Genomic DNA, 24,197 nt, shown 5'->3' with positions numbered 1-24,197 from the left:
TTGTCTTCCTTCCCCCCACACACTCTCGCGGGTTTTTTGCTGCATTGCTTCCCCTTCTCCTAGGGCATGGCTTTCTGCTTCTCTCACTAACTCCCACTGCCGCTCTTTATTTGCTCATCTATCGCGTCGACAATGGCCTTTTTCTAACCGAGTAATCACCCCCCCGTCGAGACGTGTAACGCATCGCGTGCTCGCCTCCAGTGCCCCTCCTTTTTCTCTCTTGCTGGTGTCCAACTCACAGCAACTCACGCTCATATAGTGCCTTGTATTCTGTTACCACATGGCAGCTGTATTCGTACCACCTTCGCCTCGGTCTTCGCTTAATATGTCGACTCGCCGACCACTTGCCAACGTGCCGAATGCTACCAATTCCCCTCACAGGTCAGGCCTCGTGCCTGCCAAACGTCTACGTCCAACGAGTAACCAGATCGACATCCCTTACGGCCAGCCTCCTCCGAAGAAGCAGGTAGTGGACGGTCAGGAGGCGGACGCTCGTTCCCCATCCCGGACCAGGGCGTCCGCATACCAAAATACCGACTCCAAGTTGTTCTTGCGGCGCACGAATAATGCTCAGCCGAGTGCATTCGAAAGGAAACTGGTCGCTGTGAGAGATAAAGAACGACAGTCACAAATGAAAGGCACGAGGCACGAGAGGCCGTCCGCGGAGACTCTCGATTCCATCCGGCAGTGGCAGAGGCATTACCGCAAGGCGTTTCCTCAATTTGTCTTTTACTTCGATAGCATCCCGGAAGATGTTCGCAGCAAGAGCTCTAGACAGGTGCTTGCATTGGGAGCGGTAAGTTTGCGTCTGGCTGACATCTCCAGCACTTCATGATTCCCCTATCGGAACTGCGTGCGGAGGGTCAACGATGCCCCACCGGTCCATGGTGGAGGTAATTCCTATACGACTGCGTGACTTTACTGACTTCATTTGTCACAGCGTGAAGAAAAATTCTTCTCGCGTCTAGTGACCCACGTCGTCACGTCTCGTCCTATTCCTCCGGAGAACGGTCCTACGAATGCACCTGAATACAATGCGGAGTCGGCGGAGCAAGCGGCGGCGGATGGTTCACTGCAAACAGTAAACCCATCCCTGCTCGAGAAGTGCGCCGATACCCACCTTCATATGACCTTGAAAAATGATGCACGACGGGAACAAAAGGGCATGGACGTTTTGCACAGAGCCCGCCAAATGGGAATGAAGATTTGGGCGATTGAGAAACTGCAGCGCATGATCACGGCGATCAATGATGGCGATGTCGGAGGACATGATGGCCACGCGACGCGAAACAGCAATGTTGCTGGTGGTCATGCTAGGGCTCGGGGTGAAAACGATCTTTCGCAAGTGCTTCAGAATGAGTTGAATGGCCCGTCGGATCGCAATCCCCTCTCGGTCCTGAAGGAGCTGGTTATGTTCAAGGGCCCTTTCATATATGTCCACGACATGGACGAAAAGACGCGCCCTGTGATGGTGCGAGAATACCCGAAAGTTGCAAGGCGGCAGGATGGTATATGGCCGCAATTCCGAAGTGCACGCCTAGGAAAGTGCCCGTTCATTGAGGATCCCCCTACACAGAAAGACATCGATCGCCAACGCGCCCGTATAAAAGAGAGGACGGAGAGACAGGAAAGGGACGAAAGAGCTGTTGCTAATGCTGCTCCTGTACAAGACATTCCAGACGCGAAACTAAATGCACCAGAAACTCATAGGAAGGGTACAAAGCCCGAGGATAAGACTCCCGAATTGGGCCAAACAGAAGAGGCGCCCCTTGAGCCCCAGCTTGAACTCCAGGATACTCAGTCCACAAAGCAACTATCGCCCAGGAAAAGCTCCGAGAGCTTCGTGCCTCCGCCTCCGCAACGGAAGGGGCCATTTTTCCATGGCCGTGAACCTGCCGCATCAGGTGTACAACCCTCGAATATTACGTCCGCCATTCGTTCGCAAATGGTTTCATCGACTGCTGCGGCACCCGGTGCCAAGGCTGGCCTGAGCAAGGAAGTCCATGAACTCAAGAGAAAGGTGCTCGAAAAAGGAAACGGAGGGCTTGCAACGGGCACTGTGCCTCCATCACACCACGCCGTAGATGGATCCGCACCGCTGAAGACGAAACCATTGGAGAACAGCCTCGGCAATATGCAACCGCCTAAAAAGCTTGTAAACGTCCCGGAAGAGGAATCAACGCAATTGGAGAACAGTGGCGCTCCTAAGCGGCGGATCGGTGATCGAAAAACCATAATAATACCGAAAAAGAAGGAGAGACGGAGAGACCCTAAGCCAGGCTACTGTGAGAACTGCAGGGACAAGTTCGACGACTTTGAAGAGGTTAGTTTGGAAGCTCTAGATTCAGAAACGACAATGCTAACCTTTGGCAGCACATTGTGACCCGAAAACACCGCCGCTTTGCGACCAACCGAGCGAACTGGGCCGAGCTCGATGCCTTACTTTATCAGCTGGAGAGGCCTGTGAAATCTGGTGCGGAAGGAGTCCCAGGGTTATAAGCAGGCCGTGCGTTCGAGAATGAAAGGAAAGGATATGAAATTCGTTGCGGCTCGTCTATTTCCCTGGACTGAACTGGCTGCAGCGTTGCCCGCGGAGATGATCTGCTAGCCGCTCAGCCGTGTTAATATGTGAAGATATTCAGCTCGTCTTTTCATAACACTGGCATATACACCCGTCATCCAATCATTGTCCAAGCCTACGTACAACTATCGACAGACGATGCGATTAATACTGCATTTCTATTGCTTCATCCTCCCCTTTCCTTATATGCTATCACCACTTCCATTCACAATTCGGTCCCCCCTTGTAATTGGTGCACAATCGGCGTCCTTGGATTCTGCATGCCATATCCCTGCATACTGTTGACTGATGAATGAAAAGCATCTAACGGCCTCGCCAGCGACGAATTTTTGAGAAGATTTTGGAAACCCCACATCAGTACAGAAAAAACAGAAAGAAAGAAACAGAATCATATTGGAAATGAGGAACCAGAAGGAAAAAACAAAAACAATAAACAAAACGAACCAATGAACTAAGGCAGGTGACACATGGGACTCAGCGACATCCAGGACATACATACATTCATGCATGCATCCATGCACACACACCGCGCGCATTGGGAAGACAAGCTTATACTTCAATGGTGTCGAGGATTGCATACATTTTTTCTTCTCTCCCTTACTTTCTTTTCTGTCTTTTTCCTATATAGTATCTTTTTTTTGCATTTTGCCTTTTCTTGTTCTTACCATACCATGGGCAGATGGATGGATGAATGGATGGATGTACTCGAATAAACCGAGGGGAGGTTGGTTGCATACAAAAGACATGGCGGTACATGTCTGGACTGGTGTTGATGTTGAGATTTTTGTTTTGCTTGCTGCTTACGAGCTTGGTGGTTATTTTCTTTTCTTCTTTTCACCTTTTTGTTTCTTTCTGATGTCGTGTCTCACTATGAGTTCAAGTTCGTTGGCTGGACATCGTGTGTCACTATACTACTACTACTACTAGCCTTTAGCTATAACTACAGAAGTAGCTAGAGCATAGGCTGTAGGCATATAAATGGAACAAACCTATTACTTACCCACACACACACACACACTATCCATTTTAATTCCATCCTTGCAGCAAAAACATAAAACCACATTAAATCTTCCAGTTCTTCAATCTACACAGTAACTTGTATCACTACGTACTGACTCGCACCAACCTCGGCCCACTCCCAAAATCCTCGGCCCGGAAAAACAGAAAAGAAAAAAGGAAGAAAGCAGTGGAATCACCTGCATGTAAGTATCCGCCCCTAAGACGGAGCATAATCCATCCGCATCGGGTAAAGCGTGAATAATGCCGACGAAATGTTGGGGGATTGGCACTAACTAATTTTCATCCATTAAATAAGCTAAGGTTTTTTGGGAACTTTGATGTTCACTCTGGGTGGATGATCCGGACTACGCGGCATCATCTATACCAGGGCTTTGGGTTATATAAGAGAGACCTCGGGTCGTGGGGGTGGCGGGTAGGAAACTTTTATTGGGATGTTATGTACTACTGAATTTGCTTTTCAGCTTAACTTCTTATTGTGAACCTCTTGTTGTGTTCTCTCAGTGTCAACCATTGTGACTGTGCCAGGGGTTTATGTGGGGTATTGAATAAGTTTCTTTTTTGATAACGATCCAGAACCTGAAGGAACTTCTTTTCCCCTTCCCTTTTTATTCTTTTTAGTTTGCTGCCCACGGGTAGTGACGACATTAGCCCTTTTTTTCTTTGGCCCGTCGCTCCGTTTTCCGACTCGGTCTTTCCACGCCCATCGGTGCTTGTGCGTACCTGCGTGTTTGCTGCTTTCGGCTTCTTGCGGTTTGCCTCCAGCTTTCCCTAAATTTGCCTCTTCAGGGGCGACTGGTGTTGTCGCTCTTCTTTCTTCTTTTTTCTCAAAGCGAATTCTGCTTCGTTTCATATCTATACGTCGCTTTTTGCTATCATCATGGCCTCGAGATTATCGGCGCAATTGCTAGTGCCTTTGGCGAGGACGTCCGTTCGCTGTCGGGCTGCATCCGCTCCAGTCTTCTCGGTTCTCGCCGGCCGACATGCCATCGCCACTCCTGCTCCGACGGAGCTTCAGAAACGGTATAGCTCTCATTCTCCGCTGGGGGCCACCTCGGCCAATCCCCGGAAGAAGGTAACTATGCAGACGTTACGGAACCTCTACAAGAAGGGTGAGCCAATTACGATGCTTACGGCGCATGACTTCCCCAGTGGCCATGTTGCGGAGATGGCGGGGATGGACGTGGTCCTGGTCGGTGACAGCTTGGCCATGGTCGCCCTCGGCATGGAGGATACGAGCGAGATCCTCATGGACGAGATGTTGTTGCACTGTCGGAGTGTTGCACGTGCTGTCAAGAGTGCATTCACGGTTCGTGCCCATACCATTCTTCTTGAGAGAATGTTCATACTAACGTGCGGTTTCCTTGCAGGTCGCCGATCTCCCTATGGGATCTTATGAAGTCTCCCCCGAGCAGGCTGTTCAGTCTGCCATCCGCATCGTGAAGGAGGGTCGCGTCCAGGCTATAAAGCTCGAGGGTGGTGCTGAGATGGCCCCGTCCATCAAACGTATCACGCAAGCTGGTATACCTGTGTGCGGTCACATCGGGCTTACGCCTCAACGTCAACATGCTCTTGGAGGATTCCGGGTTCAGGGCAAAACGACCGCCAGCGCAGTGAGGCTTCTGAAGGATGCTCTAGCTGTCCAAGAGGCTGGCGCATTCATGATGGTTTTGGAAGCGGTGCCCGCTGAGATTGCCGCCCTCATCACGAAGAAGTTGCGTGTCCCCACGATTGGCATTGGTGCTGGAAACGGATGTTCCGGACAAGTCCTGGTCCAGATTGATATGACCGGAAACTATCCCCCGGGCCGGTTCCTTCCCAAATTTGTCAAGAAGTATGGCGACGTCTGGGGAGAGGCTATTAGGGGTATCCAACAATACCGTGATGAAGTCAAGAGCCGGGCGTATCCTTCCGAAGAATACACCTACCCCATTGCGAAGGAGGAATTGGCCGAGTTTGAAAAGGCCATCGAGCATTTTCACAAAGAATAATTGCTCAGGAACCCACCCTGAGTCCTAGTGTCTCATGCTGCAAGCGTTGTTTGATTCAACTCCTTTGAAGCAGCATATAATGCATATCATGTCCGGCAAGTCGTTTCTGTGATACCTTGGTATTTCATGTTCATGTCCATAATTCTCATACATTGTCAAATGACCTTTGACGATTTTTGCGCATAGTTGCCTTCCTACTCACATTCCATGTTAGCTTGTTGAGATGTATCTGGTTCAGCAAGATTACCTGTAAATAGTCCAGACAGCTGTTGCACTAAACCACATCAACCTTTGCTCATCATTAGCCGAAAGCGGGCGTCATAGAGTAAGCAACGATAAGTTGCTCGTCAGTTTTGAAACACTGAATGTTGTAAGTAAACGAGTGGCTTAGATCCACGTATCAAGACGGCTTACCCTCCATAAACCACCCACACCTTCGTCTAATCCAGGAGCAAACACACTGTTGACATAACAGAATACCGAGTCGGATTCTTTACAGTCCAGCTTCTTCCTGAGAAACTTCACGACTGTTTCGAACTTTTGTGAGGCACTGATTTTGAACACACGGTTCTTCAGGATGGGAGCTGAAGGCAGTGGCTGAAAGCGAACGGTAACTGGTGCACCGTTAGTTTTCTGTCAACATATGGCTTGTCCCGATAAGCCGCATGGCGTAAATAGATATGGGGGCCAGCAGTGAGGGGCCAGTCTGGAGCTCGAAACAGGCTCATCATTGTAAACGAGGGAGCATTTGAAACATATTGGGGCAGTGAAAATGTAGTAGTACTGGTAGTGGTTTTACTTGCCTTTTCCCGTATCGACAGCCTCAGCGTCCGCCAATGCTTGATGGGCATCGCGGGGTAAGCTGGTTAGCACCACCGAGGCGGACATGGTCATTGGCAAATCGGCACCGTGCTTGTCGTCTGGTATAGGTGCATTTTGGGTATTTGAGGAAGAATCAGAAGATTGTTTACGATTGGCTGGTCTGTGAGTGAGTTTGGCTTGGTCGGGTTTGGGTGAGTTTTGGGCCGAGGGGCCCTGGGGTGATGGGGAATCCATGTTTGGCGATAGGAGTCAACGCTGGGTAGTGTAACTTGTGCTCGAGGTTAGATGAGTAGATAAAGCAGCAGACAGTATATTATGAGTAGAAACAGCGAGAGATGATAAGGAATGTGAAGAAAGAGTGTGCAGAAGATGTTGGTGTTGATGGTGAGGTTGATGCGAGTTGTTGATGTTCCATTCCCTTGGCTAGGCGCCGATGGACACCTGAGGCAGGGGAGTGGTCCAATCAAATGGCAGGCACTCATCATCCTTCCATCAACGCTTTCTCTACCATGGTAAGTTCGAATATGAAGAACAAAGCGATCTTCAGGGCTGCCAAGATCCAGATACCACCGGTACATTCTAAAGCAGGGGTGGACTGCCTAGCCAATCCTGATACTTTGTCGCCCAAGAGGTATGCTCCCATTCAACCAAGCAACACCTTTACTATCTTGCCTAGCTGTTTAGCACTACAATAGCACAATATCGCTACCCCGAAAAGCGGATTTAAGACTTTTTTTCGGGCAGAGTTACATCTGTCAAGCGCCAACCGAGAAAGACCCACTGCGAATTTCGACTTTAGTGCCATGAGGTAGCGATGATGCATGCATATCATCGGGCCCTTGTCTCCATTGGAACACTCGCGTTGTCTTGACTCTTGGTCAATCTGCACTGAACGAGGCTTTCCGACGTTCTTACGAATACAGTAAGATGCAGAAATAGGTGTGAATCCGGAGACACCAAGCAACACTGTCCCAGAATCAGATAACTAGCCAGTTCACTATTGAGATCAGGATTGTTCCCCGGCGTTCCGCTAGGGGACCCATTAGCGACGATCATCCATTCCCGGCCGGCTAGATTGAATTTTGGGCATCGGGTAGCCCTGTCAATGCGTAGACAAGAGAACTATTGGTAGTCGGAGAGTGCCTTGACTGTTCATACGAGCAGAGAGATAACTTTCGGGATCTCCAGTAACATGACAATAGAATCTTTCACTTACAGAAACTATAAATACACCGCGAACGTGACTCCGGGGCCAGCTGACTGGAACATTGATTGATACGCGCCGAATGACTGGGTGGAAGCGCTGCCAGTGACCACTTGTTACCGGTCATTACCAGCGCCCGTCACCTCATCCCCCCCGTCCCCGCTATCAGTCATACTACGTACTACCACCACCACAACCCATTCTTAAGTTCCCTCTCTTCCCTTTCTCTCCCAATTCTCCCGCCTCAACAACTCGCCCACTTCCTTCTGATCAAAGCGACTCCGCCTCTCGTCCCAGCCTTGCTCACTTCTTCTCTCTTTCCTCGGTCTTATTATACCCTCCTTATTGCGATCCCTCTCGCCCGCACTTTTACCGCTTCCTTTGATCTGCCCTATCTCTACCCAGAGTCGCCCCGCTCATTGCTTCCCCGCTTCGACCTTGGGGATAGTTTCGATTCCACCCACTTGCGCAATTCGCCTTTGAATCCAGATAATTCGGTGTCGACGGACTTGAGGTCTACTCTTACCTTCATACCTACCTGCTTTATCTGCAAGTCATTCAAGATGAGTAGCCCTAAGCGGAGAATTGAGACAGATGTGAGTACCCCTCGGTACCCCTCATGCCCTTGCGGCGAAAGTGGTGGCGGAAGGAGACTAACGCTTGAGATTCTTCCACTTATAGGTCATGAAGTATGCACTCGCACCGCTATTGCGCTCATACCTTATCGATGACTGACTGACGTTCTGGCAGGATGTACGCACCCTTCCCCGTATCCGGCACCGACCATATCTCCTTCAACTCGGGGAGGAATGAGAACGCGATTTCGGATATGGGACATATCAACAGCTTTCTGGGGGACTTGTGCTGATGGTTTGCATAGGTTGATGAGTGATTATGAGGTGACTCTGGTCAACGATAACAGTGAGTGCCCACAGCCTTTTGCCACCGACTTTTGGATACTGACTCTGAACTGTAGTGTATGCAGACCCGGCTTGCCCCACAATCGTTGGATACCCGACTGATATTGACTGTTCTCCATGTTAGGCAAGAGTTCTACGTGCGTTTCAAGGGACCGGAAGAGAGTAAGATCCATACAAGGTCTGACTATCGCAAACCGGACCTGCTGACATAGCCAGCACCCTTCGCCGGTGGCCACTGGAAGATCCACGTCGAACTACCCGATCAATACCCATACAAGAGCCCGAGCATCGGGTTTGTGAACCGGATTTTCCACCCGAACATCGATGAGCTGTAAGACAGTGTCGACAATTCTTATCTCCTCCAGCTAACACCAGCTGCCTAGGTCGGGTTCCGTTTGTTTGGATGTCATAAACCAAACATGGTCGCCCATGTACGATATGATCAATATTTTCGAAGTCTTCCTTCCTCAGCTCCTGCGCTACCCCAACCCTTCGGACCCTCTGAACGGTGAAGCAGCTGCTATGCTCATGCGGGAGCCGAAAAGCTACGAGGCAAAGGTCAAGGGTACGTCATCACACCACTTGCAACATGCTCTCAACCAAGCTGACCTGTAATTAGAATACGTAGCCAAGTACGCCAGCAAAGAGGCCGTCGACGAAGCCGGAGAAGACACAGAGTCGGAAGACGAACTGAGCTCGGCAGGCAGTTACGAGTCCGGCGGCGAAGAGCCAGCCGGTACAATGGACGACGTTTAGTTCTGCCGCAGTTCAGTCTGTCTTAGACCATTCGCGTCTTGGTTTGGACATTTCACACCAGTATATTGCATAGGCATCGTTGTCTATTATCTGTTTTCGGTGTTATTTACTATTGCTGCTTTTATCTTTTGGGTGTCAGGCGGGAAGGCGTTTCTGGCGGAGTTCAGTCGTTTCAAAGTGCAGCAATCGACTTAGTACGACAGTCGCAAGAGAAGGTAGCTAATGGGCGATCGGATCACGTAACGTGGGGGGTGTGCAAGTGCAGGAAGTTGACCGGCTAATCCGTATCTCTTCGACAGCAGCGTTACTTCCGCAGTGTCTGTTCTACTTCCCACCACTCGCAGATGTTCCAACATAAAGACTGTATATCGCTAATGGAGCATTATTGTTATATCCCAACTCTAGTATCATAGCATAGAATAGCATGGGGTCTTGTTCAAATCGTATTGTATGTTTCCATATCATACAGCAAGCGTTTTATTTTTCAGCTGTTTAGTACTAGCAGTACTACTGTACTGGCGTCGAGCGCGTTCTGCGATCTAACTCAACCAAACTAGACAACACAAGAACGAACAAAGGAAATGAATGAATGCACAGTGAAAGATCTGGAGAGAGAAGTAGTAAGTAAAAAGCCTCAGCATCAGCCTAGGCACAGAACAAGGGTATAGAATAGAAGAAGAAGAAAAAGCTGAGAAGAGAAATGTAATCAACAGCGCCGATGGCAAAAGGGAGGTGAAAAAAATAACAACAACATAGTTGACCCTGTCGTCGCCGGCGACCCATCGCGATGCGCGAAGAAAAGAAAAGGGGTATTAAGGGGGGAGATGTGTAAAAAAGGAGCAGGCAAGAAAGAGGAAACGAGTAAAAAGCAGGAATAGAAATAAAAAAAGAAGGGGGTAACAAAAACAATCAATCAAACACGTCAAGTCAAGTCAAGTGCGATAAGTGCTGTCACGTCCGTTCCGTCACGTTCGTCCATCTATCCATCCATCCACAGCCGTGTGTTTCATCTAGTACTCAAGCGACCCCGATAACACAACACCACACGGCACCTATCACATTTGACCTGCCGTCATCTGTCACTTTTTCCCCCATTTTAAATAGTTACAGTAATCATGTAACCTTCAACACTCCGAATACATCCCTCTTAGCAGCACCGTCTTCATCCGTACTCGACCCCGGCCGCGACCGATTCTTGCGCGTATTTATCACCACTTCGCCCCAGTGTTTCGGGACCGTGCCGCCTGCCTTTGCAGTCGGAGAGGATTGTTTCTTTGAGCGAGCCGGTGGCGAGTCAGTTGTTATTACTTTGACGGGTGGCGCATCGCCATCGGAGGATGAAGGAGGGGGGACGGTGCTGGGGAGGGTGGCGCGAGGTTGGAGGTGCGGTTGGGGTTGGAGGGACCAGATGTCGATGACGGAGCTGTTGCACATTATCAGTCTTGAGTTCGATATCTGCCATGCTGGTAAAGTGTGGCTCACTCTGATATTCGTTGACAGATTGCTTCGAGGGCTTCTCGTTCGCGCTTCAGGTAGCTAGGGTCTGGGTGATTGCCTTGGGCGCTTTGGTTAAGGGCGCCGTAGCCGTAGCCCGGTTGGTAGATGTCTTCATCAAGGAGGCGAGAGGATTCGGGGTGGTTGGGCTGTAGGGAGGGAGATAGGTTAGTTTTGGGGTTCTAGATGATGGATGCGAAGAGAATTGGTGGAGTCGGGCGCAAAGGGAGGGAGGAGTGTTGGCTGGCGTGCGCTTGTTCTCTTTTTGCGGCAGAAGAATATAGTATTGGACTTACATCGTGGGGTTCCCGACGATTACGTCCTAGACATGAGGCGCAGATACCCATTTGTGCTGATCAGATCGGCGGATTAGAGGTGGAGGCGCAGGAGAGATGTTCAATGACGGTAGTGGTGGAGGTTGGAACGGCTTGATTATAAACGGGAGTATCGGGTCGTGGTGAAAAAAGAGCAAGGCGAATGAATGACTGGAATGAGCGTCTGGATGCTGAATTGGATAGTAGAAACGCGCCGGGCGGTGGTGCTCAAGCGAAGATGATTTGCGAGGGTGGAATGCGTGGTTGGTTAGTTAGGTGATTGAGATCTTGGGTGACTTGAAGGGAGTGACGGTTTGGATAATTCGGTGGGTTGGGGGTGGCCCGTGCGAGCCGATGTCATCGGAATCGGGTAGATGTAGTATGAGTGCCTTGATTGTCGGCCATTGAAGTCACTGGAGGTTCTTTATCAGCCAACTTGAACTTCTAAATAGTTACAATGGTCTCAAGTGTTGGATTTATGCCCCGTTGAATGTCACGCCAGGAGGTGCCGTGGTTACTAGAGGGTTATACTATCACATGTCTGGTGGAACAACATGCTGTCGTATGATCTTTGATTTTCAGAGTCAACAGCTTATACTATGTATCCTGGTTTAATATTCATTTTTTTCCATAGATTCAACTAGACTTTACTAATGGCTACTGGTCGCATGAATTTATTTGGGCCTTTAACCCGGAACTGTTTCACCATAGAACAGAAAACCCAATTGTATGCTTCGCAAGTACGTCTTACAAAGCAACAATTATATTCTTACTGATATAATGAATCAAACCTCTCATTTGCATATCACATATACTAAATTTGGAATACAAAAGCAATAAAGTGTTAAGTCTAATATCAATCCACTCTATACCAAACTCCATAGGGCACAGAGATACCAATCAATCCTCCGAACGCGTGGCCGCACCACACCCGCCCGTGGAAATAACCACTCACCAACATCCGCCGACAATTTTCACTCCACCGCAGACACACCATCAACCCTCAACTATCATCCACCACTCTCCTCTACCAAAACCCAAACCTCACACAAAATTACTGGAGGCAAACATGTTCGACCTCCCCAGCGCAAAGCGGTACGCCACTACGCCACACCACCAACCCCAATCCCAACCCCAATCCCAATCCCAATGCCAATCCCAATCCCAATGCCAATCCCAATTCCAATTCCAATCCCACTAACCACCCAACAACAGCGTCCGTCGCGAAGACCTCCTATCCCAACGAACATCCACCTCACCCTCACCCTCCCCACCCCCGGAATCCTCCGTGACAGACGCTCACCAACGTCTTGGCGCCCTCCTAGACATCGACTCTCTTCTCGCGCCCCCATCCGACGACAACCCAACACCACAACCCACCACCAACGCGGACGAAGAAGAAGAACAAGAATTCGAATTCCGACTCTTCAGCGGTCCCACCAAATCCTCATCCAAAAACGAAGACCAAGCAGCAACTGTCGAGTCATCTAGCACAACTCAAGCCCAGAAACTACGCATTCGGGTACGTTCGCCGACACCCGGCGCTGTGGGCGTGGAAGATGGACGCTTTGTGAATCCGTTTCGGGGATGGGGGTATTATTTCTCTGCGCCGGAGATCATGGTGGCTGCCGGTGGGGAGAAGGAGAAGGTGCAGGAGGAAGAGAGGTTGAGGGAGAAGAGAAGACAGTTTGAGGATGTGGCTGTTTCGGGGGTGCAGGTTGTAGGGTTTTCGGGGGTTTCGTGGGTAGGTTATTCTATTCTTTATAAATGTTCTTTTGGTTGGTTTGTCATGGCGGAGGTTTTGTTGCTGACTTGGTTTACTTTATCTAGCCTGGGTGCCATTTGCCCTGGAGGGTTGTTACGTTGAAGAGTGAGAAGAAAAGTAAGGGTGCGGCGGTGACGTGCGCGAAGGACCCCGCGGAACGGGCGCCGACGTCGTTGAAGAAGCCTGGCAAGAAGCGCCGGATTCAGTTGCGGAAGCGGGTTTCGGCTGCGGAGGAGAGGAAGAAGAAAGAGGAGGAGAAGAAGTTGTTGGAGGCGGAGAAGCGGAATCGGAAGAATCGTGAGAAGAAGATTAAGCGCAGGCAGAAGGCGAGAGAGGAGAAGGCTGCTAAGGCTGCTGCTGCTGCTGCTAGTGGTGAGGCTCCGGCTGCTGGTCAGATGGATATGGATGTGTCTTCGGATGAGGGTAGTGATTGAGGGGGTTTTTCAGTCATGGTTCTTGGATGTATGTATGTTCTTCTAGCTCAGTTTCGGCTTATGATACCCAGGTTGATATCGAATCAAGGATTTGATTAATCAGATTTTTCTAGTTTTTGCTACACAATACACTACGAGTGAGCTAAGTAAGATCTTGCTTGACGCGGACAGACTGAATTATTAGACTATGCGAATACGCATGGCTATTGAAAGCAGTACAGGGTATATGAAAAAGGTGGATATCAACAAGAGAAGAACAACAACAACAAAATGAAATCAGCGCAGTCTATGCTGGGGTATGAGAAGATGATGCAAAGGGTAGGAAAATGATGCCACGGGCGAAGGAGTGGATGATGCACGCAATGAGAGCTGCATCAGCTTGAAGCCTAAGGGCGATTATTTGGTTTCTTTGTCTGCGCAGGGTCAGTCAATCAGTCATTCTTCGTTCGTTCCATTTGGCGAGGGGCGTGTGTCCTCGACTTACCAGCTGCGTCTCCAGCAGTCTCGGCGGGCTTAGCAGCGGCATCAGATGCACCGGCAGCGGCTTCCGCATGAGCTTCCGTCTCAGGCTTTGCCTCACCAGCCGGGGACTCCGTCACCTCGAGGGTCGGAGGAGCGGCGGAAACACCCTCGGTCTGAGCCTGCTCAGCGGGCTTGTCGGCGGCTGTATTATGACATGGTCAGTAACTGGTCGTGGCGAATGTTATGAGAGTGGCAGAACATACCAGGAGTGTTCTCAGCAGGAGCAGCAGCGCCTTCAGGGTTCTCCTCGGCAGTCTTCTTCTTCTTGAAGATAGCCTTGAGCTTGTTCTTGATGTTCTTGAGGAAGGCTAGGATGCGAGGTCAGTTGAAAAGTCCTTACGCGCGTACGCAAGACGATCTGCGGGGTTTCACTCACCAGGCATGTTGGCTGTTGGAGGGGTAGAAGTAGGGAGATAAAGGAGGGGAAATCCGTTCGGTATACACGAGTAGATTAGGGATGATGAAAGGAAGGATCAACAACCACAACGGTGAGATGTAGTATAGAGAACAAAGAAAAGTTCAAAACACAGACGACAAGGACAAGAAAGAAATAAAAAAAATAGAAGGCTTCGTATGGCCGTAGTTATGTGTCCTCCACGTGACGGGGGGCACGGTCCTGATGTTGATCGCCAGCGCCCTTAATCTGTTCTGCTCTTCGATGCCTCCTATTCTTTTCGCTTCAGGGACCCTTTTTCCTACTAGCTATCCAGTAACATCCTGCCTCATCTCCCACCCCCCCTCTTTCATGTCCCCGCCGGCCACTGCTGCTGATCCACTGGCGCCGTCATCTAAAGGTTTACCTATTAGTCATGACTACTTAACTAGTTCTCTTCTCTAGCTAGCTAACCCCTGGGTCTATCCAAACAACGACTCTATCTAGGGAGTTAATATACGAGGGATGGGCAAGTGCATCGGCACCCCGCCGCGTTAGTAACCCTCGGTTCGCGCATCTATTGCCAACGGAGCAGTTGATCCCGGCTCGACTATCCTGTTCTTGCAGTGGTGGCTGCTGCTGCTGCTCAAGAATAGCAACTTAGCAACTTGAATTATGGAGACCATCGTACTTTCTGTCCAAGCGCCAGGGGGGTGGTGCATGAAGAGTACGAGTCAGGAGTAGACTGTGACTGTAGTATCTTCTGCTTCCCTTCCTCCTGGAAGCGACTTTTTCTTTTTTTTACCCCCTCATGGCTCTTCTTTTCAGGGGCAACCCTTATCGTGAGATTGACCAAGCGCTGTCAATAAAACCCCGACAGAGAAAATGTACGAGGATCTAGTAGTCCATCACGGGCCCCACTTTTACTTTCGCGAACAATCCTTATTCTGCGCTTATTTGGGACTATTAGATGGATTGGGTTGCCGTGAGTGGAGACCTTGTATATAGGGCACGGAAATTGCCCTACTTCAGGTCAATGGGACTCACATCGCCGTGGTGATTTTGTTCTGAGGGTTGGAAATTTCTGGTGCACTCTATCTTAGAAGGTCCGGTTGACTCCTTCAAATCTTTGTATATTGTTAGTTTGTTTCATCTCTGCATGCACGATGCGCCCGTTAGCCAGTGACAATCTTGGCGGCGCGCCGTTTGCCAGTCCATAGGTAGGCTTTTTGTTCAACAGTCGGCCGACATGGTGTGTGCAGCTCTCGTCAAGGCTATGGTCCTGGCTTTCAGCTCTAACTTAGTATTCCACGTCACGTTCATTGGTGCTTCATTCATGCTTGCAGTCGATGTCCAGTGACAAATGAGTGGTTGTCTACTCCGTACTGGGTGACATGACCGACGAGGCCAGAAATAGAATGATAGGTCGAGTGCAAAAATAGGACTTGCCTGTTTGCTTCGAATGATTATGAGATTCAGACCTGTTCATCGGATCAGGGGGGGAGGGGGGAAGGAACTAGACCAAGCGTCTGTTCAAGTCTGATCCATCGTAAATACGACCGGGTCTGAAGAGCCATGGTTAGAAACCCGTGAAAAGTCGAGGATAGCTCACATCAAGGTTCAGCAATAACCGTGGAAGGGCAAGTGTCCGACCGCCCCATTCTCAGTGCCCTGGGATTCGTCGAGGGCTTCAGTCTGCCGAAAGCTACGAAGGGGGGAGACGGAGCCGTCATGGTGGATTTGGATAAGCTTGGAAGCGGCAAATGATCGGTCGCGTTATCGCCCGCTCTTTATCGGAGCGCCGCCCGAATTACCGCCGCTCCGCCAAGTTGCGTTGCACACCAACCTAAACCCAACTCAACCGGTCCACCGCTGTATGGATATCCGACCCAGAATATTGGTGGTACAGGTATGCGTGTTGATCAATCCAGAACAGCGGCTTCGAATGGACCTCGAGGAGAGCCGGTGTCTGAACAGACGCCCCTCCTTGGGGATCGCTCGCCGAATGAACAAGCGGTGCCTTCGGTAGACTCCGAGGTCCCCTTGGCCGATGAACCCAGCTCGAAAGAGCTCATTCTCGTCCTGGGAAGTATCTGGGTAGGAGTCTTCCTGGCTGCCTTGGGTATGACCTGTCCTACTACCGGTGCCTGTTCCGCTGGAGCTGACCGTGTTAGACACTACAATTGTCGCTACTCTCACTGCTCCCATCTCGTCTTCCTTCCAGTCCTTCACTTTGCTATCCTGGCTCGCTACCTCCTACCTAATTTCTAATGCTGCCTTTCAACCGCTGAGTGGGCGTCTTACTGATATCTTCTCTCGACGGACTGGGCTGGTCTTTTCGAATATCTTCTTTGCAGCGGGCAACTTGATCTGTGGCCTGGCCAAAACCGAGGGGACTATTGTACTGGGGCGCGTCATCGCCGGTATCGGTGGCGGCGGACTGACTGCGATTTCGACCTTTGTCACCTCCGACTTGGTGCCTTTACGGAAACGTGGGGTCTGGCAGGGAATTGGTAACATCTGCTATGGAGCCGGAAGTGGACTGGGTGGTGTCTTTGGCGGTTGGATCAATGACACTCTGGGATGGCGATGGGCCTTTCTGATCCAGGTCCCTTTCGTCGTGGTGTCCGGCATCCTCGTAGCGACCACGGTACGCGTACCGGTAAAGACCACTGACAACGCCAAACTGAAACGGGTCGATTTCCTCGGAGCTCTCACTCTGGTTGCCAGTCTCGTTCTGCTCCTGCTGGGGTTGAACACTGGAGGCAACCAGGTGCCGTGGACGCACCCGCTCATTCTTGTCTCGTTGCCGCTCTCCGCGGTCTTCTTTGGCCTCTTCATCTACGTCGAGGCCAACATCGCGTCCGAACCGGTCATTCCTGTCCGGTTGCTTCTGGATCGCACGGTGTTCTCAGCCTGCCTGACCAACTGGTTCAGCACGATGGCGGTGTTTGGGCTTTTGTTCTACCTGCCATTGTTCTTTCAGGTCCAAGGCTTGTCCGCCACAAGTGCGGGTGTGAGACTGATCCCCCAAGCCATTGGCACCTCTCTCGGCTCCCTGGGCTCGGGGATTCTGATGCGGTCGACCGGACGATACAAGATCTTCAGCTATGTGTCCATGACTCTGATGGTTCTCTCCAATGTGCTGATCTGCACGCTGACACTCACGACCCCGTCGTGGCTACCCTTCATCTACTTCTTCCTGATGGGTACTGCCTATGGGAGTATGCTGACCATTACGTTGGTGGCACTCATCTCTGCTGTAGACCATGAGCACCATGCCGTCATCACATCCGCATCATACGCATTCCGCAGCACGGGGAGCACCATTGGCATCACCGTTGCCTCTGCCGTGTTCCAGAATATCCTCAAAACCGGACTATGGTCTCGGTTTGGAGATCGCGAGCACGCTGGCGCGCTGATTGGACGGATCCGCGATAGCCTCGAGGAGATCAGGAAGCTCCCCGCAGACTGGATCCCGGGGGTGTTGGATTCATACATGGATTCTTTGCGCGCCGTGTTTCTGACGTTGCTGGGACTCAGCGTACTGGGGGCGATAGTCAGTATGGGAATGCGCGAGCACAAGCTGCATTCGAACTTGGCGCGGAGAGAAGAATAAAAGTAGAGAATGGCGATTGATTGTGGGCGATATGTAAAACTGGAGACAGCGTAAGACATAGAGAACATACCACTCAGACTACTTGTACCGACCATTCCCACCGAACAGAACAAACAGTAATAGCGACATCATCATCGGGTCAAGGCTGCAGGGTCCACCGCCCACCCGCCAATAAGCGCCGGTCTCTTCCGCAGACGAACCACGAGTTCCTCTCCAGCGCAGCCTCTGGATCTTCCATTAGTTGAAAGACGAAACATATTCCTCTCCGCTGAGGTAGCAGTGGCACGACTCTCCTCCTCCTCCTTCCTCTCTCGCTTCTTTTTTTTCCCTCTCCTCTAATTTTCCCCCTTCTCTCTCCTTAGTCTCCTCCCATTCCGATCATCCCCGAGTCCCCTCAAATCGATACTTGGACGATACCCTGGGTGGCGTTGAAAGTTGCGCTGCAGACGTGGCGACGGCAGACATCTTGGACACTTGACGCCCAAGCTCCGTTGCTAACTGGATTTCATTAACAACTAATTAATTCGCCCTGCAAGTCCCGCTGCTGCTTCAACCCGGCACACCGCTTCCTCCCTAGCCTGTCCGATCAGCCCACCCGTCACTCAACACGTACTGCTTCCAGATCCGCAGTGCGGTCCGGTTCCTGCCCTCGTCCTGCTGTGCATGGCTTGGGCTTCCTAATTACTGGTCTGGCCTGGAGGGTGAAAGCGACAGAGAGAGCTTTACTTTGGGTTGCAATTGATCGACCGCTAGCCCCGGCTGGCCGCTTTATATTCATACAATCGTCACCTGCTTGGATTTACTTTTTCTGTTGCAGGGCATTTCCTTCGCCGTTCTTGCGCACTGGCTGCGATTTCTTCTTTTGACGGTACACCAAAAGACTAATCCGGGGTTTGCTGGCTGCACAATCCCTGCAGGCGACAGGTTCTGGGCGCTCTCCCTTTCCTCTCCAACGAATCGAATCGTGACGTGACTGGACTATATTACCGCGGGATCTGCGTCTTGGATCGTTTCCTACGACATAGTATTTTCTTTTTCCCGTTCTTTCCTCAACTGTCATGGCTGTCGGTTTCGGCGCAAGTTTCCCCTCGACCTCGACTGGTGTCGCAACGGTGGTTTCAAAGGGTGTCTGGTCGTCGGAAATGGAGATCACTACAGAAATGGGAGGAAAGTTGACGGAAAATACCACTACGACCCCCATGCAGATAGATAATCAAATACAAGAAGCCCCGGGCTCTTCTCCTCCTCGTCGGAAACGCTTACTCCTCTCCACCGAGAGTGCTTTTGTCGACAACATACTTCCATCGCTGGTTCAGAATCCCGATATCGAAATACGGTTGATCACGGACGAACCCTCCGCCCTTCTGTCGGGCGCAAGCAAGGTTCCCCATTATATGGACACGGTGGATAGTCAAACATTCGAAAAGAAGACTGGGGCTCGGAAATGGCTCAAGGCCAAGGCGGCGGAATTGTGCGAGTGGGCTGACATGCTGCTGGTTGCGCCGATAGATGCTGGAGCGTTGGGGTCGATGCTATATGGGCTGACCAACACGTTGACGTTGGCGCTCCTGCGGGGTTGGATCTCGTCGAAGCCGGTGGTGCTGATCCCTGGTATGACGGTTTCAGAATGGCATCATCCACTGAGTAAAAGGCAACTCCGAGAGGTGGCAGAGTTCTGGCCATGGATAAGTGTGGTGTCACCGGTGCTGTGGGAATCGGTCAGTCCGGAGGAGCTGGTTCAGTTACCATGGGAAGGCTTGAAAGAACTACATGAAGTTCTCGAACGAACTTTGGGTCTATCGTCCTCTCAGGTCTCCACCAAGCCTGGCCAGCTTACAGATTCTACATACCCGACCGGCATTTCGGAGCAGATGCCTGGTGATGCGGCGTCCACAATATCGCGACACCTCCTGCATCGAAGCAATAAAACGGAAAATGGCCCGCGCTCACTACCCATGGAGCTATGGCTCAATATCTTCGAAGACCAATTACATGACTGGGAAATCGCAAAAGCAGTCGGTATTCCAACCAACCTGCCCGTGCCGAAGGAATGGCAAAATCACTTGTTAAAGATGTCGACCCCAGCTTCCTTGGAATATACCATTCTCAGAGGATCCTTCGCCGCAATCAAAAAGCGCATTGACAGCCTGCCGCGATGGAAGCCCCTCTCCGACCTTGTATGCCACCTCATCTTCAAGTTCTCTCGAACCGATATCCTCTCCTACCTTACCGAAAACCATCTCGATTTACTCTGGACCACCTCCCGACTCACCAACCTGCCATACCGCGCATCCGCCATCTACGGAAACCCCAACATCCTCACATGGTGGCGCGATGCCCCCGCCCTCCCCAACAAAGAATACATCGCCGACGCAATGGACGGAGCCTCCCGTGCCGGCTTTGTCAACGTCCTCGAATGGTGGCGAACCTCCGGCCTTGAACTTCGGTATACCGAGCGCGCCCTTGAAGCCGCCAGTGCCGAAGGCCGAGTAGCCGTCCTCGCTTGGTGGAAAGCCGCCTCGGCCAACGCACCCCCTTCCAACCCCATCCCCCTCAAAGTCGGCAAATCCGTCCTCCTTGCTGCCCAATCTGGCCGCACCGCTTCCCTAGCCTGGTGGGACGCCTCTGGCATCCCCTACACCCATGGTGAATCCGTTGCCCGCATTGCCAGCACACACGGCCACGTCCACGTCCTCGACTTCTGGTACCGTCTGAAAGGCGCCAAGATGATCTTCGACAGCCAAGTTCTCGTCGGGCCCACCAAGAATGGTCACGACAACGTCCTGGAATGGTGGCGTCGCAGCGGACTCCGCGTCGAGTTCAAAACCTGCGACATCGAAGAAGCTCTCGAAGACGCGGACCCGGTCTCTGGTGCTGAAGAGCGTGTCCGCAAATGGTGGGCCCGGAACGGGCTTAACCTCGGTGTCGGGACGAGTGAGTGGATGAAGACGAAAGTGTTGTGATTGATAAGGTTTTTTTTCACACTCTGACTTGTTAAGATACCTCATTTCTTTTTCCTTTCTTGCTCTTTACTTTCTTGTCCATTCTCACAAACATCATTGAAAGTTACTTTTTAATACCCCGTTCTTGTTTTTGTTTCTTCTCCGCTGGCGTCATTTCTACCATTCCATCGTCCTTCTGTTCATACTTATTTTTTCTATTACTTTGCATGGAGGGCCCGGGCTGGTATATATTATCGCATTGCAATGCATGCTATCATGCATGGGGAAGAATATGAACTCGGTATTTAGCGCTGGTTTGATCGTTGTACCTACCTTGTAGGATACTAGGCAAAAGGCAATGCTTTTCTACTTTCATCCTTCATTTAAGCAGTACTAGTGTCTGGGCCTGTTGGATCTAAATTCCATTACACCTCTCACAATGATGTGGCCAAATGTCTGTTAAAATATTAGATATGTGGAAAATAGTATAGAATCAGCGGTTCCTGAGAGGGAACTTAACCGAACATATAATATTTGATATTACTAGTTTGATAACCTATGAAAACCATAGTACTACTGTCTACCCATCATGGCCAATGAACTAAATAAACCGGTTAGTAACTATTTACAACCGTAATTTACTTTTATCATTCAAGTAGCAGCAGCAGCAGCAGCAGTAGTAGTATTGTACCGTGACATCAATTCAACCCATTTCACTCTTTCATTGTGTAGTGACTGTCATGAGATACATGAGTATGGTACTAGAGATGAGGGTACTAATAAGCGCTCACGAATCTAGGTGAGTGCAGCCGGGTACACATTTTATACGAATCTACTGGAGGTTCTCCGGTCCCCTTGCCGAACTGATTTCTTTCGGTGACATTGGTATAGCAGAATCAATCATAGGGTACTACTTCATACAGAAAATTCATTCTAACAACTACCCCGTGCGCCTCATGCCATGCGGACACCAGCCGGACAAAGGTCAAGGAAGAAAAGGGAAATGGAGTGACGTCAAATGTTAGGCCGTCCTTGCGGAGTTCATACTTCTTTCTCTTGTCGTAAATGAAATGTGCAGGCCGTTTCAGAATGGAATGTGTGCTTGAGTTGGGTTGATTTGATATCAAGTGATGCGATAAAAGGCGGGTAAGGGAAGTGTTCGTCTAAACTTCTCTCCTGCTGGGGTATTAGGCGTAGATCTAATTATTTAGTAGGAGACAAACCTACCAGGTAGGTTCATGCTTCTCAATGCCAGGGGTGCGAATGGCGTTGCGGTCGCCGAATGGATTGTCCTCATCATCGTCGTCTTCCGTCTCTGACTCGCTGTCATTGTAGACTTTCCTTGATGAGGATGGTACAGATATGCTCAAGGGGCGAGGGGGACGAGGTGGCTTCGGAGGGTTGACAACCAGCCCTGCGAATGAGTCGGGCAGGTCGTCGCGGTCAGGGGTCCATCCCGTCTCCAGGACGTCCTGGTCGCTGTCACTGTCGTAGTCTACACTCTTGTCTAAGACTTCGAATGCCATAAGTGAGGTGACTAGCTCTTCGTTTGCGTGAATCAAACTACCCAGAAATTCCTCGCTTTCCACGTGCTGGATGTATCGCAGGATCTGGCGCCGTAATGTCTTGCAAGTCTCAAACCGGTTGAGGACTTCGGCATCTTCGCTGACCCGGTGAGTTTCGCGGTTGACGAGCTTGAGGGCGTTGAGGAGGTTGGTGCTGGCGACGGAGGCTGATGCGAGGGTCTGTAGCATTTCCGGCTTCTCTTTCTCGAGGTTGAAAGACCTGCTTAGTGTCTTCTTCTCCTTCTTCTCCTTCCTAAAAGATGAGAGGGACGATTTGCTGGATGTGTGCTTGTGTTTGGGGCCACTGAGAACTGTAGCAGGTCCATTTCCGGCTGACACGGACACCGTATGGCCCATCGTAGGTTCGTCGGATTGCCCCGCATCTCGCAACACTTTGGCTTTTGCCTGAGTAGCCGGCTGCTTACGCTTCGGTAATTGTCTGTAGAGACCTGTAACCCGCTCCATGCCGGGAGTGTTCTTGTATGAGGCAGCCCATTGCCCGAAGAGCTGTTTGCATTTCTCTTTCACCAAGGGATCGGAAACCGGGTCGGTCGCAGCGATTCGTAGTCGTTCCAGTAAGGGCTCATCTGCAAATTCCCGCAGAAAGCGGTCGCCGGTGTTCTGGATTAGGAAGTCGAGGATTGTAAGGGCTCGCAATTGGCGGTGAAGATTGCCATACTTGCTGGGAGGGCGTTAGAGCGCTGTCGAGCAGAGGAAGTGAATTACACTGACAGCTTCTTACGCAAAGCGCGACTCGCTTCCGTAGGACCACTGGCCTGGATGCGAATGGCCTCGATAAGATCCACGATTCCACTGGAATCTTCCACCTCATATTGTTCGCTGGTGAGGACCTCGATCTGGACCGTCACAGCCGAATACGGCTTCTATAAATGAGTACATATATTAGTCCGTGAACAAGCGAGTGATAGAACCACATTCATGTCTGTGAGTTTGCAGATAGATGTGAGTGTTGTGTAATTGACATTGTTCTCAATGCCAATTGGGCTAGGCCGCGGGAAGTTGCCAAATCGACTTACCGACGAGTGAAACATGGTGAAGCACCGGACAAGGTGTATAGAGTCGATATTCAATGACAACCAAAGAAAGAGACAGCCCCGCAAGTATTCAAATATGTGAAAACGATATTTGGAACTCTCAGATACGTATCGAATTGTCACCAATACATACAGGAGGATCGACCCGGTTAAGGAGAGGTGGGTCGCGAGACGAGACGCAGTGGATTGAAACCCCCTTTGTCCTCTTGGTGCTCACAATTATATGCCGCCGACAAGCAAGAGAGTGAGCCCACAATGGTCTTACCCAACAGGGACCCTTCCCGGTGCCTAGAGAGATAGATATCTATCCAGCGCGCAGCAGGGACGAAGCAGAACGGTGACGTGTTAGGCCAACTGGATAGCCGCTGTTGCTGCCTTGGCGGGGGGTACAAAAGGACCTGGTGCACTAAGAGGAGTAGCTTTGCATTGGCAGACCACTCGGCAGTGAATTGATCTCGCAGACCAGCAGCGTTGGAGCCGTTTGAGCTGCAGCAACTGCAAGAGACGAAGGATTGGACCGGCGCCTCCAACGTCATGCGGTGTTGATTCCATCCCGATCTCGTGACTGCCCCTCTTGCCTGTCCCAATTGGGACAAGTGCGGGGGAACTTTCCGACTCAGTGCCTGATTTGCCTGATTTGCGCCTGGGGCACCCCCATGGCCCACGCCGATCCCGGGCTTCTTCATTCCTGCGAGTTTGAAAGGACAAGCATAATCCCACGAGCATTTCTGATCCCAGTGGTTGGACCTCGTTTGACGCAGGAACTGCTCGAATAATTTACACGGACGGTTCGTATCCTGTTGCTCAACCATTCGCCACCGTT

General features: G+C 50.8%; 12 protein-coding genes across 12 annotated transcripts; 7 read left to right on the top strand and 5 right to left on the bottom strand.

The window, feature by feature from the left end:
- Positions 1-280: 280 nt before the first annotated feature.
- AKAW2_80620A (protein serine/threonine kinase activating protein nimO) lies at positions 281-2,499 on the top strand (the record flags this gene model as incomplete). The annotated part of the gene is made up of 3 exons (XM_041681660.1): positions 281-796; positions 941-2,323; positions 2,374-2,499. The coding sequence occupies 3 exons, from the start codon at positions 281-283 to the stop codon at positions 2,497-2,499; spliced, it is 2,025 nt and encodes a 674-aa protein (XP_041548581.1).
- A 1,979-nt stretch (positions 2,500-4,478) lies between these two features.
- On the top strand, positions 4,479-5,589 carry AKAW2_80619A (3-methyl-2-oxobutanoate hydroxymethyltransferase ECM31; the record flags this gene model as incomplete). The annotated part of the gene is made up of 2 exons (XM_041681659.1): positions 4,479-4,907; positions 4,969-5,589. The coding sequence occupies 2 exons, from the start codon at positions 4,479-4,481 to the stop codon at positions 5,587-5,589; spliced, it is 1,050 nt and encodes a 349-aa protein (XP_041548580.1).
- A 301-nt stretch (positions 5,590-5,890) lies between these two features.
- Positions 5,891-6,645, bottom strand: ATG12 (ubiquitin-like protein ATG12; the record flags this gene model as incomplete). Its single annotated transcript, XM_041681658.1, has 3 exons — positions 5,891-5,950; positions 6,004-6,203; positions 6,393-6,645. 3 exons carry the CDS (start codon positions 6,643-6,645, stop codon positions 5,891-5,893), a joined length of 513 nt encoding a protein of 170 aa, XP_041548579.1.
- A 1,533-nt stretch (positions 6,646-8,178) lies between these two features.
- Positions 8,179-8,483, top strand: AKAW2_80617A (uncharacterized protein; the record flags this gene model as incomplete). The annotated part of the gene is made up of 3 exons (XM_041681657.1): positions 8,179-8,211; positions 8,297-8,304; positions 8,366-8,483. The coding sequence occupies 3 exons, from the start codon at positions 8,179-8,181 to the stop codon at positions 8,481-8,483; spliced, it is 159 nt and encodes a 52-aa protein (XP_041548578.1).
- Positions 8,484-8,594: 111 nt separating this feature from the next.
- On the top strand, positions 8,595-9,291 carry UBC8 (E2 ubiquitin-conjugating protein UBC8; the record flags this gene model as incomplete). Its single annotated transcript, XM_041681656.1, has 4 exons — positions 8,595-8,697; positions 8,752-8,866; positions 8,919-9,100; positions 9,155-9,291. 4 exons carry the CDS (start codon positions 8,595-8,597, stop codon positions 9,289-9,291), a joined length of 537 nt encoding a protein of 178 aa, XP_041548577.1.
- A 1,113-nt stretch (positions 9,292-10,404) lies between these two features.
- Positions 10,405-11,132, bottom strand: AKAW2_80615S (LAMTOR1/MEH1 family protein; the record flags this gene model as incomplete). Its single annotated transcript, XM_041681654.1, has 3 exons — positions 10,405-10,714; positions 10,774-10,934; positions 11,082-11,132. The coding sequence occupies 3 exons, from the start codon at positions 11,130-11,132 to the stop codon at positions 10,405-10,407; spliced, it is 522 nt and encodes a 173-aa protein (XP_041548576.1).
- A 1,036-nt stretch (positions 11,133-12,168) lies between these two features.
- AKAW2_80614A (DUF2011 domain-containing protein) lies at positions 12,169-13,298 on the top strand (the record flags this gene model as incomplete). The annotated part of the gene is made up of 3 exons (XM_041681653.1): positions 12,169-12,194; positions 12,315-12,843; positions 12,930-13,298. The coding sequence occupies 3 exons, from the start codon at positions 12,169-12,171 to the stop codon at positions 13,296-13,298; spliced, it is 924 nt and encodes a 307-aa protein (XP_041548575.1).
- A 396-nt stretch (positions 13,299-13,694) lies between these two features.
- AKAW2_80613S (uncharacterized protein) lies at positions 13,695-14,203 on the bottom strand (the record flags this gene model as incomplete). Its single annotated transcript, XM_041681652.1, has 4 exons — positions 13,695-13,711; positions 13,783-13,962; positions 14,024-14,128; positions 14,197-14,203. The coding sequence occupies 4 exons, from the start codon at positions 14,201-14,203 to the stop codon at positions 13,695-13,697; spliced, it is 309 nt and encodes a 102-aa protein (XP_041548574.1).
- Positions 14,204-16,104: 1,901 nt separating this feature from the next.
- AKAW2_80612A (MDR family MFS transporter) lies at positions 16,105-17,812 on the top strand (the record flags this gene model as incomplete). The annotated part of the gene is made up of 2 exons (XM_041681651.1): positions 16,105-16,315; positions 16,368-17,812. The coding sequence occupies 2 exons, from the start codon at positions 16,105-16,107 to the stop codon at positions 17,810-17,812; spliced, it is 1,656 nt and encodes a 551-aa protein (XP_041548573.1).
- Positions 17,813-18,870: 1,058 nt separating this feature from the next.
- On the top strand, positions 18,871-20,775 carry AKAW2_80611A (uncharacterized protein; the record flags this gene model as incomplete). Its single annotated transcript, XM_041681650.1, has 1 exon — positions 18,871-20,775. One exon carries the CDS (start codon positions 18,871-18,873, stop codon positions 20,773-20,775), a length of 1,905 nt encoding a protein of 634 aa, XP_041548572.1.
- Positions 20,776-21,917: 1,142 nt separating this feature from the next.
- On the bottom strand, positions 21,918-23,371 carry LSB5 (LSB5 family protein; the record flags this gene model as incomplete). The annotated part of the gene is made up of 4 exons (XM_041681649.1): positions 21,918-21,930; positions 21,982-23,001; positions 23,052-23,203; positions 23,357-23,371. The coding sequence occupies 4 exons, from the start codon at positions 23,369-23,371 to the stop codon at positions 21,918-21,920; spliced, it is 1,200 nt and encodes a 399-aa protein (XP_041548571.1).
- A 152-nt stretch (positions 23,372-23,523) lies between these two features.
- Positions 23,524-24,186, bottom strand: AKAW2_80609S (uncharacterized protein; the record flags this gene model as incomplete). The annotated part of the gene is made up of 1 exon (XM_041681648.1): positions 23,524-24,186. The coding sequence occupies one exon, from the start codon at positions 24,184-24,186 to the stop codon at positions 23,524-23,526; it is 663 nt and encodes a 220-aa protein (XP_041548570.1).
- Between the last annotated feature and the right edge of the window lie 11 nt (positions 24,187-24,197).

This window comes from Aspergillus luchuensis, chromosome 8, assembly GCF_016861625.1.
Source record: "Aspergillus luchuensis IFO 4308 DNA, chromosome 8, nearly complete sequence".
Lineage (NCBI taxonomy): Eukaryota > Fungi > Ascomycota > Eurotiomycetes > Eurotiales > Aspergillaceae > Aspergillus > Aspergillus luchuensis.
The sequence above is the reverse complement of the archived record's forward strand: the minus strand, read 5'-3'. Positions and strand labels throughout refer to the sequence as shown.